This window comes from Muntiacus reevesi, chromosome 3, assembly GCF_963930625.1.
Source record: "Muntiacus reevesi chromosome 3, mMunRee1.1, whole genome shotgun sequence".
In the NCBI taxonomy this organism is placed as follows: Eukaryota; Metazoa; Chordata; class Mammalia; order Artiodactyla; family Cervidae; genus Muntiacus; species Muntiacus reevesi.
Genome location: NC_089251.1, coordinates 157,965,006 through 157,976,516, shown reverse-complemented (window position 1 = coordinate 157,976,516; position 11,511 = coordinate 157,965,006). Strand labels below are relative to the sequence as shown.

At 59.0% G+C, this 11,511-nt stretch overlaps 1 protein-coding gene across 1 annotated transcript; it reads right to left on the bottom strand.

Annotated features, from left to right (window-relative positions):
* Positions 1–1,434: 1,434 nt before the first annotated feature.
* Positions 1,435–7,538, bottom strand: LOC136164145 (methyl-CpG-binding domain protein 6-like). Its single transcript, XM_065928943.1, has 4 exons — positions 7,214–7,538; positions 4,151–6,001; positions 2,728–2,903; positions 1,435–1,527 (listed from the first exon to the last, which is right to left on the bottom strand). The coding sequence occupies exons 1-4, from the start codon at positions 7,536–7,538 to the stop codon at positions 1,435–1,437; spliced, it is 2,445 nt and encodes an 814-aa protein (XP_065785015.1).
* Positions 7,539–11,511: the final 3,973 nt, after the last annotated feature.

Sequence of the window (11,511 nt, the reverse complement as noted above, 5' to 3'; positions counted from 1 at the left end):
AAGCAAACCTGGATGTAGGGATGGAAATCAAGATGGGGCGTCTCACCTGAGATCCGCTGATAGCCAAGGGACCTCAGCCTGCGGCTGTCAGGCCCAGCGGAGGTCCAGCTCTTCCATCCGCGTGGGAGTCCCCCCCACGAGCCATCGGACTGGGAGGAAGTCAGAGCTGCTGTGCCCTCTCACACAGCCCGGGAGAGCATGGGTGATTCCCCTGCCACCTGCCTGCACACTCTTCGGGGGAGGCATCCGTGCCCCAGGGCTGACTGCAGGGAGGGTGTAGGAGGAGGCCTGGCCTCCGAGAACCGTCCACACCCAAGAGCAGAGATCCTCCCTTTGTTCACCCAGTTGCTTCATGTTGCAGCTTTTCAGTCGCTCGGTCGCGTCTGACTCTTGCGACCCCACGGACTGCAGCACGCCAGTCTTCCCTGTCCTTCACCACCTCCTGGCATTTGCTCAAACTCATGTTCACTGGATCAGTAATGCCTTCCAACTATCTCATCCTCGGTCAGGTGTAGGCTGAGGTTTAAGGTTAAGGCTTGGAATTCAGTCTTAGGATGGGAGAGTGCAGAGCTGGTGGTGGGTTTTGTGGGGGAACACCTGTCGGGTCGGATACACAGCCGGGTTCAACCAGCTGAGCCAAGAGAGAGGACTGGGTGCCTGTGGTTGCTGGGGCCTTTGGTGACCGGCCCCCGCCCCGATGGAGGGACAGAAGCGCCCAGCGCTGAGCAGCAGGGAGGGAGCCACCTCCCATCAGGAGGGGAGCCAAGGCCGCCAGCAACAACACTCACCAGTTTCCGCTTTTGCTCAGAAGGTCGAGAATTGGAAAAACATCCTGGCCCACCCGAGAAGCAAGCAGAAGCCCTGTGCGTGCTACGCCCCCTCTGCCGTAGCCAACACTGCTTTGGGGCCGGGAGCAGGTGGTGGTTTGGGGACTGGCTCTCTGGGCCTGCCCACCCCCTCCTTGAGCCCCCCATTCCCCCTTCCCCTGCACCCCGAGTCACCTGTCGACCCAGGGACTGGGGGGCCCAAGGTCACAGTGAACTGTTCAGCGAGGACTGTCCGGCGTCTGGTCTCAGCCCTTCCTCCCGCCAGGAGCCCTCCCGGGACAGCACTGAAGATCCAAGGCTTGGGGATCTTCCTACATTTGCTGTGGTCCTGGGGTTCCCTGCAGCTGGTCAGGCAGCCACTGCCGTGGTGTCTTGTCTGTGAAGGCCCCACCGAGGGGGCCCCTGCCCTGCCCCCGGGCACCCTCGGAAGGCCTGACTCTGCTCTTCTCCAGCACCCAGACCACAGGGGCAGAGAGATGGGAGGGCCCTGTGGACCGCGGAGGAGGAAGGACGGCCCTTCAGAAGGAGACACGCCACACTGCTCTCCGCCAGGTTAATGTTTAGCTTCCCTCACATGAAATCAAATAAAAACAACAACTGCCAGGCGTTACGGTTTTACTGCGAACTGGACCCCAGATAAGGGCTTCCTGGCCTGTGCTATCAGCCTCGCACCGGCCAGGCAGACTGGCCGCTGCCCCGTCTGGGTCCGGAGCCGCAGAGGCAGACCTGGAGCCGGACTGCTGAACTCTGCCCCCCGCGCCCCTGGCTTCTGTGTTGGCTGCTAGACAGGAAACAGCCCCGGTTTCCTGGCGAGTCCTGAGTTAGGGCTGAGGGCGGCCACAGGGCAGTGGGGCTGAGCAGCCGGGGCCAGTCCACCCAGCTCCGCCCTCCCCCCCAGGGGCCAGCCCACCCACCTGCCTCCCCCACTCCCGGGGCCAGCCCGTCCAGCTCCGCCCTCCCCCCCAGGGGTCAGTCCGCCCAGCTCCCCCCCAACCGGCTCCTCCCGGGTCCCCAGCAGCCCTGCCTCCAGGCCCTCCAGCTCCTGCCTCCCAGCGCGCTGCTGTTTTCTTTCGGATTTGCAGGTTTTGTTCCATTTTTTCAGAACAGCGGCAGCTATATTCTGAACAGATGTCATCAAAAATTGATTCCCAGCAGAGAGAAAATATGAATCAACACAGAAATGCTTCAAGACTGCAGGCGGCTTTGCATCTTGGAGCAAACGGTCACAGTTTCCCTTTAGGATGTGGCCAGCATCCTGAGAAAGCAGGTCGCCATGGAGATGCCAGCATCGCCGCTGCAGCCAGAGTGGAGATGATGCAGACTGCCTGTGAGCTAAGCAGCCACTTCGGAAGACGAGTCCTTCCTTACAGTGACCTGATGGTATGGTGGTGTGAACACCCAATGCTCTTGTCACCTTTAATGACGTTCTAATTTTAATAGGCTTGATCTAGACCTACCAAAGGCTACAGAAAATTTCATCATGCTGATACTTGTGCAAAACACCTGGTCTGAACAAAAAAGACTTTTATGAACAGAAAAGAACAGCCTTGACTCTCTTTGCTCAGATAGAATGGAATCTGAATGAAGTCAGGTCAGGGTCCGTTTAGAGACCAGCCTTAGCTTCACTGTCTCTCCAGGTGCCGGGGTTCCACACGGCACGACAGGCAGGTCGGGTCCCAGCCCGCATGTGTTCCGGGTGCCTGGTCCACGTGGCAGCTCGGGCTCCATCATCCCCCCGCCGTCTGCCCTCTGCCCACATGTGCAGCTGTGCCAAGGACCGTCCTCCCGTTTTCCTCCCAACGCCCGACTTGCCATCCCGGGGGATGGATGTGCAGTGACTTTTATCCAGAAGCTGTGAGCGCCTGTAGGAAGACCGCGTCATTCACCCAGGAAAACTGACCTGGGCTGAGCGCACGGCCTGCTCCCAGCCGAGTTGGAAGGAAATTCGGGGCTGTGGGCCAGGGTCACGGGGGCGGTAGCCGGAGGGGAGAGGGGAGCCGTTGGCCTGAGCCGCTGGAACACCACGGCCAGAGCGCTTGGGCTGTTCCTCCAGGGCCACAGCCTGTCCTCTGGGGTCTGGGGACAAGCCAGGCCACGCTCATTCCCGTTCCCCTGGAGCTAAGAGTTGGGCTGGGGGCCCCGGTCAGCCACCACAGCCACAGGCTCAATGTGGTCCAAGCCTCTTCACCCAGGGGCATGGTGAGGGCCGGCGTCTGCGATGCCTCTTAAGTTTCCATTTCTGCACAACAGGGAGGGGGGGAGGGAGGCCCTGGTGCCGTGACCCACGTCTCTCCCCTCCCTGCCCTTCTCCACCAGGCTCAGCGCTTGCTCTTCACCGTGAAACCTGGCCTCCGGGATTCACTGTCAAAAAGGGCAGAGTCTCTCTAATACCAGATACGCTGATTCCATTTGATTTGCTCCTGTGAGTGGCCTGGAGTCTTTTTACATTTTTAAAAGGTTGAAAAAAGTCAAAAGAAGAATATTTCATGACACAAACCAATTACATAAAATTCAAATTTCAGTGTCCAGAAATAAAGCTTTATTGGAGCACGGCCACGCTGACATATGGGTGCTTTTGAGCTATAAACAGCGGGGCTGTACAGATGCTACAAGGACCCTGTGGCCCTTGTTGCTGAAAATAATTGTCCTCCAGCTCATTTCAGAACAAATCTCTGACCCCTGGCCTGGGACGCACAGGCCCTGCTCTGTAGATGGAAATACCCCACCAGAGGTGTCTGGAGTGTTTTCCTGACTTGTCACTGTTGCTGACTTTTGCTAAATTATTTGACTTTTTTCTTTAATCAAATTAAGAGTAATATACACTTGCTATAACAGGGTAAAAAAAGGAGAGGTGTATGTTGGAGGTAGTTCCTAACAGCCCCTCCTAGCATGCCCCCGCCCCGTTCCTCTGTGGGGACCACTGCTCACATGCCTTTCCTTCTCTGCTCAGACACAGACTCATTGTTTCTATTTCAGGAAATGTGATTATGCACACGTGCCTCTCTGACTTGTTTTGTTTCACTGAACACTGGATATTCCTTCACATCCATCCAGACATCACTGATCCAGTATTGTTAATAAATGCATAAAATTCCATAGTAGACTTGGAATCATTTATTCAACTCTGCCCCTTCAATGAGCATGCAGGAGCATTGCCTTTTTTTCACAAGATATAGAGTTCTGAAGACAGGTTTTGTGCTCTAGAGCTTCTAGACCAGTGATTTTATTCCATAGGATAGATTCCTAGAAGAGACGGGTGAGTCAGAGAGGTTGGGTATGTCTCCGCTGAATGCACAATTTATTGGGACCAAACATGGTCACACTGGCTGGTGAGGACACAGGAGATGGCCAGTGAGGAAGCGGGAGACGGCCAGTGAGGACAGAGGAGACGGCCGGTGAGGACTGAGGAGACGGCCGGTGAGGACGCAGGAGAGGGCCGTTGGGGACTCGGGAGACGGCCGGTGAGGACAGAGTAGACGGCCGGTGAGGACGCAGGAGAGGGCCGTTGGGGACACGGGAGACGGCCGGTGAGGACAGAGGAGACGGCCGGTGAGGACAGAGGAGACGGCCAGTGAGGACGCGGGAGACGGCCGGTGAGGACAGAGGAGACGGCCGGTGAGGACTCGGGAGACGGCCGGTGAGGACAGAGGAGACGGCCGGTGAGGACGGAGGAGACGGCCGGTGAGGACTCGGGAGACGGCCGGTGAGGACAGAGGAGACGGCCGGTGAGGACGCGGGAGACGGCCAGTGAGGACAGAGGAGACGGCCGGTGAGGACAGAGGAGACGTCCGGTGAGGACGCGGGAGACGGCCGGTGAGGAAAGAGGAGACGACCGGTGAGGACGGAGGAGACGGCCGGTGAGGACGGAGGAGACGACCGGTGAGGACGCGGGAGATGGCCGGTGAGGACAGAGGAGACGGCCAGTGAGGACACGGGAGACAGCCGGTGAGGACGCGGGAGACGGCCGGTGAGGACAGAGGAGACGGCCAGTGAGGGCTCGGGAGACGGCCGGTGAGGACAGAGGAGACGGCCAGTGAAGACACGGGAGACAGCCAGTGAGGACGGAGGAGACGGCCGGTGAGGGCTCGGGAGACGGCCGGTGAGGACAGAGGAGACGGCCAGTGAAGACACGGGAGACGGCCAGTGAGGACGGAGGAGACGGCCGGTGAGGACGCGGGAGACGGCCGGTGAGGACACGGGTGACGGCCAGTGAGGACAGAGGAGACGACCGGTGAGGACGGAGGAGACGGCCGGTGAGGACGGAGGAGACGGCCGGTGAGGACGGAGGAGACGGCCGGTGAGGACAGAGGAGACGACCGGTGAGGACACGGGAGACGGCCGGTGAGGACAGAGCAGACGGCCAGTGAAGACACGGGAGACGGCCAGTGAGGACAGAGGAGACGGCCGGTGAGGACGGAGGAGACGGCCGGTGAGGTCGGAGGAGACGGCCGGTGAGGACTCGGGAGACGGCCGGTGAGTACAGAGGAGACGGCCGGTGAGGACACGGGAGACGGCCGGTGAGGGCGCGGGAGACGGCCGGTGAGGACGGAGGAGACGGCCGGTGAGGACGGAGGAGACGGCCGGTGAGGTCGGAGGAGACGGCCGGTGAGGACTCGGGAGACGGCCGGTGAGTACAGAGGAGACGGCCGGTGAGGACACGGGAGACGGCCGGTGAGGGCGCGGGAGACGGCCGGTGAGGACGGAGGAGACGGCCGGTGAGGACGGAGGAGACGGCCGGTGAGGTCGGAGGAGACGGCCGGTGAGGACTCGGGAGACGGCCGGTGAGGACGCGGGAGACGGCCGGTGAGGACGGGGGAGACGGCCGGTGAGGTCGGAGGAGACGGCCGGTGAGGACTCGGGAGACGGCCGGTGAGGACGCGGGAGATGGCCGGTGAGGACGGAGGAGACGGCCGGTGAGGACGCGGGAGACGGCCGGTGAGGTCGGAGGAGACGGCCGGTGAGGACGCGGGAGACGGCCGGTGAGGTCGGAGGAGACGGCCGGTGAGGACTCGGGAGACGGCCGGTGAGGACGCGGGAGACGGCCGGTGAGGACAGAGGAGACGGCCAGTGAGGGCGGAGGAGACGGCCGGTGAGGACGGAGGAGACGGCCGGTGAGGACGCGGGAGACGGCCAGTGAGGACAGAGGAGACGGCCAGTGAGGACAGAGGAGATCCCTGGTGAGGCCAAAGGGTAATGGACAGTCTTTTCCTTGTTGCCTGAGTACTTTTCTGTTTTTTTAAAAAGTCTCTCAAAAAATGCCTCTCTCTCTCTTTTAAAATATAGATTCACATTTTGAGGCTTAGTCGCCTGAGAGTGGTCTGGCTTGGGGGGCCTTGGGTGCTTGTGCCTCGTGAGGCAGGTTTTCTCGGGAAGACAGACCCCAGTCAGGCGGGTCTGTCCCCACCTGAGGGGCCCTCACCGGGGCTGAGTGGGGGCGGTTAGTGGACATGCAAGCTGCGCCTGGACGGGGCTGGAGAAAGAGCACAGAGTGCAGATGGGCCTGCTGCCGGGCCCGTGGACCCCTGCCCAGCATGGACCCCTGCCCAGCATGGACCCCTGCCCAGCATGGACCCCTGCCCCCGATGCTCTGAGTCCCTCTCCCCACCGCTGGACGGCAGCTGACAGCCTCCTGCAGATGCCCTGGACTTGGCCCTCAATAGACCATCATCCATTCTATTGGATGTAGAGAAAGCACATGTTTTGTTTCTAAAACACAGCAGCTCCTTAAAAAAAAAAAGGGTAATTCTCCATTTTAATGGCTCCCTCTGCTCAGATCAACGCCTAATGTTTAACTAGCCTGGCCTCACATTCCTGGGTGGGGTCGGATTAATAGTCATCATATTTATTTACTTTTTCTGTAAAAAAAAGGGAGGGAGAGTTACAGAAACCTTAGGTGGTCTCGTTTTCTTTGAAGAGCTGACCAGTGCTGCAGGCGGACGCTGCAACCCGCGGGGAGGAGGTCGGCGCCCTGCGTCTGTGCTCAGAGCTCGTCCCAGCTCTGCACCCGCCGCCTACCCCCGCCGTCCGGAGCGCCCCAGACGGACTCAGGCCCCAAGCCCCGTGTCCTCCCCTGCGGGGCCCCCACCAGCTGGGTCCCCGCCCCAGCCCCGACCTGGGGAGGGCTCCTCGCCCCTCTGTTCAAGGACCAAGTAGTGCTCCCAACGGCAGAGGTGCTAAGCCCCTGACTGTGTGAGGCGTGCACTCAGGAGGTGCCTGCCGAGGGGCCGTCACTAGAGCATCAGCATGTCGTGTTCATGCTAAGGAGCAGCTCACACCCACAGCACGGTTCCTGCGTCAAAGGCCCCTTGGCCGGGTGGGCCCTGGGTACCCCGTGCCCCCAGGGGTGGGGACAGCACTGACTCAGGCCCGTACTAGGGGCTCCTGACCCCCGGAACTGGGGTCCCCAAAGCCCCACAGGACTTGTCCAGAGAAGCAGGCTTGACCCCTCCACGGGCCCTGCTCTCCAGAAGGCCCATCGACCCCGGAGTCTGAGCCCCGAGCACCTGGCTTGGCAGACAGCATTGGCAACAGACCAGGAGGGGGGCCAGCAGGCCAGGAGGGGGCTGACTTCACCCAGTCACGCTCCAGCCAGCCTGGACAGCCGCTCGGCTCCCTCTTCACAGGCGGTGTGAAGTCCTCTCCCGTGCCAGCTTCCAGAAGATGGGAGAGATGGTACACAGGGAGCTTCCAGGTTCCAGAGACGACCGCCATCTCCACACATGCCCATGCTTTCATCTTCTCAGAACAACGTTGGTCAACAAAAAATTAATCTGTATCCTCTGATCTATGTATTCAGCTGTCACTGCACGCCTGCCAGGTGGCCCTCCATTTAAGTGTAAACCCCCCACTCCCACCATCCACGGCCCCAGGGTCAGTACCCAGAGCCTCCCGGGGCTGGACCTTCTCAGAGGCGCTGGTTCCTGGAGGCGCCGGCTCTCAGAGGCAGTGAGCACTTAGAGGAGGGGCTGTTCAGCGCCAGACCCTCTTCCAGATGCACCATTCAGCCTGGGGAGAAGATTTAAGCATCCCTGTTTCACAGGTGAGGGGACCAAGGCTCAGGGAGGGGGAGGCCTTGCTCAGGGTCACATAGCTGCTAAGTGGCAGAGGCAGGATTTGAACCCAGGCCGGCTGGTGCCAGCTCCACGCTCTTAGACACTTTGTCTCGTGACCCTGCCACAGCCCACAGAGGGTGAATCAGTGAACGGAGGACCGGGGCTTTAGCTACGGTGAGGTCCGTGGGGCCAGACGAAGAGGTTTCATCTTCAAAGCCCTGTCGGCTTGGCCCTAAATGTGGAAAGAAGAGAGAGGAGAGGTGAAGCCCCGGAGGTCAGTGGAGGGGCCGGACCGCTGCCTGACACATAGCGTGACCGCCGTCGCCCTGACTCCGTGTCAGAGCTCCTGAAGGAAGGAAGGGTTTAATTAGCGGGCTGAGTGCTTCTGTGGTCAACACTGTGGGAGCAGACTCTGGCTTTACACGGCTCGGCCTCTGCCCGAGCTCACAAGGAAACCCTTCCCCTTCCCTCGGCCTCCGGCGTGGTTGCAGTTGGGCAGGGATTTGGCCCCAGGTACCACCTGTCAGATGGTTGGATGACATCACCGACTCGCTGGGCATGAGTTTGGGTAGACTCCGGGAGTTGGTGATGGACAGGGAGGCCTGGCGCGCTGTGGTCCATGGGGTTGCAAAGAGTCGGACATGACTGAGCGGCTGAACGAACTGACCACCTCCAAGGCGCGTGTGACACCGCTGCCGTCCTGGCGCGGCCGGGACCTCGAGGGGCTTTCGTCCAACCTCACCTCAGACCCTCAGTAAGGGCACTCAGGAACGAGAGCCCAGAGCTGCAGATTCAGGGAGAACGGATGTTCACGTTCCACTGGGTCCCCAGACTTCTCGAGAAGGAGCCCTGGGCGGCCCGTCAGGTTGAGGGTGAGGAGGTCGGGGGGCGCAGTGATGCTGGAGCCGGTGAGGGCGGGATGACCCAGCCAAGGCCGGAGCCCCGCTCTGCACAGCGTGGCCGGGACAGCCCCCAATGCCCGTGAGTCCGGGTGAACGTTCCCAGCCTGTATCCTCTGCCTCGCCGGGGACTCGGGGCTCTCCCGCACGTCTACTTACCACTGTGACCGCCTCACAGGGCCGAGAGTCGGTCGGTCCAACCACCCTCCTGCCTCATGGTACTCACGTGGCGGACACGCCCAGAGCTGCCCGCCTGACAGACTGCTGTCCACTCCGCAGCCCTTCACTGCAGAGTGTGTGTGCACACGTGTGCGCACACGTGTGCGTGTGTGCGTGCACTCGTCTGTACACCTGTGTGTGTGCATGTGTGCCTTGCACGGACAGGCGTGCACTTGGGTGCCCACACATGCAAGCCTGCACGCATACTTCTGCATGCGTGCCCCACACGTGTGCCCAGTCAGATCCGCTAAGGAGGGGATAGAAGGGCCCACAGTCCCTGCCCCTGGGCCTCTGGCTGCAGCCTCTCTCCCCGTCCGCTGTGGGCAGGGCGGCAGGGCCCCGAGGGGCCAGGCCTGCAGCTCAGAGGGCTGGCGGCATGGCGGGCAGTCCTTGGTTTCTTTCCAGGATGCCAAATACATCCTGGCACAGAGGATGTTTAGTGGGAAGCAGGCAGGTGGGAGCCATCCTCGGCCACAGGAGCAGGTGGAAGGGAATTAAGGAAAACATTGCATTTCGTGGTAGATGGGCTTGATCCGGCCCCCAGGGTCAGGTTTCCCGGGAAGCGAGGGAGTCGTGAACGAGGGCCTGTGAATACCTGCAAACCTGCCTCCTTCGGTCCCCAAGCGCCGTGGCCAGGCCAGCGGTGCCATTTGCTCAGGGGGTTGGGGAGCCAGGAGGACGTCACCTCCCACCCCTCCTCGCCTGGGACGCCAGGACGCACCGCCACCGGGAAGGTGTGGTCGCTGGTTCACGGCGAGATCCTCCCACCACAAGCTGATCACAGCTTCTTCACCACTTTGTTCCGAATCCCTTGTACAAGGGCAGGTGGCAGGAGACCTTCCAAGGCCCTGAACCAGCCCAGGACCAGCAGTGAGTGAGGAGGGTTTTTCAGCTGGCCTTTCCCTCCCTTTGAAATAGGTAAATCCTGAAACATGAAGAGCAGGAAGCTCCCCAAATAAAGAGAACCGTAGCTCTACGTTGTCCAAGCGCCGAACACTGTGCGCTGTTTGCTGACGTAACTTTATAACACGTGCGTGGGTCTCCTGGGGAATCCACCTGCCCCGATGCTGGGGGTCTAGGAGCTTACCTCCCCCAGCTGATAGGCGAACACATCACGGCTCATTTTATTTCCTGACACCCTTTCCAGTGGCCTCGTCGTTGGGGAGCAGCCCCTCAGATCTGACCTGTGTCTCCCTCTGCACCACGTGGACCCCAGGAGTGGGCGGTGATGACCGCACCATCTCCCCTCCGTTCTCACGGGCGACAAGTGTAGGTGACTCCCGAGAGCCCAACCTGAAACGCCAGGCCTCTTCCTCTCTAAAGACCTCTGTGCTTTATCTCATTTAATAACCTGAAAAATTTAGAAAAGCACAGCTCCTGTTTTCAAACTGACCTCAAGCATCTGTATGAAAGAGCACGTTTGTACAATCAAGGAAAGAAGGGAAGAGTAGGTCCTATTTCCCCAGCGATTTTCATGCCAGGACGGAATCACTGCTGGACATTTCTTTGCGGGGGCAGGGGGGTTAAATTTACTAGGGCTTCCCTGGTGGCCTAGAGGTAAAGAACCCGTCTGCAAGAGACATGAGAGATGCAGCTTCCATCCCTGGGTCGGGAAGATTCCCTGGAGGAGGACATGGCAACCCACTCCAGTATTCCTGCCTGGAGAATCCCATGGACAGAGGGGCCTGGTATAATTCCATGCAATAAAAGACACCCATATTACATGTAGAATTTGACTGATTTTGGCAAATATTACCTCCATATGTGACCTCCACAACCTCCAAGACCTCCCCAAAAGTGTCCCCTGTTCTCTGGAGTCCAATCCGCGTCCAAGACCTCCCTGGCCCTGGGCAGACGCTGGTCTGACTTCCGTCACCATCAGTCAGTTCCACCTGTTCTAGAACCATGTCATCATGTCACGGGAATCACACAGTAAATGCTCTTTTTCACGTGACCTCTTTGTTTCTGAGGTCAGTTCATCTTGTACGTATCAGTAGCTACATTTCTTTCTACTGTGCAATAATTTTTTCCTGTATGACTATACATTGATAGGTTATATATTCTGCTTTTAGACATTTGGTTTGTTTCTAGTTCAGAACTATTATAAATAAAGCTGCCATTAATATTTGGGTACGAATGTTGTAAGGACCTGCGTTTTCATTTCTCTTGAGGAAGCAGCAAGGAGCAGAATCACTGTGTATTTAACTTTATAAGAAACCACCAAACGCTTCACCTAACGCTTGTCATTTTACATCCTCAGTAACAGGGTGTGAACTATGATTATTTTACTTCTTTGCCAACATCTTAATCATTCTCGAGGGCGTGAGGTGGTATTCCATTGTGGGTCTCTGACAGCCCTGCTGACAGGTATCACTTCATGTGCGTTTGGGTCCTTCGTATATCTTCCTCTGTGCAGTTTCTGTTCAAATCATTAGTCCATTTATTATAGCGTGACCCATCTTAACATTATTGGGTTGTTAGAATAGACTATATATTGTCCTTGCTCAGATAAAA

Coding starts and splice junctions, on each gene's coding strand:
- LOC136164145 (XM_065928943.1), bottom strand. CDS start 7,538: ATGGCGGTCGTCTCTGGAACCTGGAAGCTCCCTGTGTACCATCTCTCC. Junction 6,002..7,213: donor TGGGGACCCCAGTTCCGGGG/GTCAGGAGCCCC, acceptor TGGCCTCACCAG/GGATCTCCTCTGTCCTCACT. Junction 1,528..2,727: donor AGGCCGTGCGCTCAGCCCAG/GTCAGTTTTCCT, acceptor CTCCGGACCCAG/ACGGGGCAGCGGCCAGTCTG.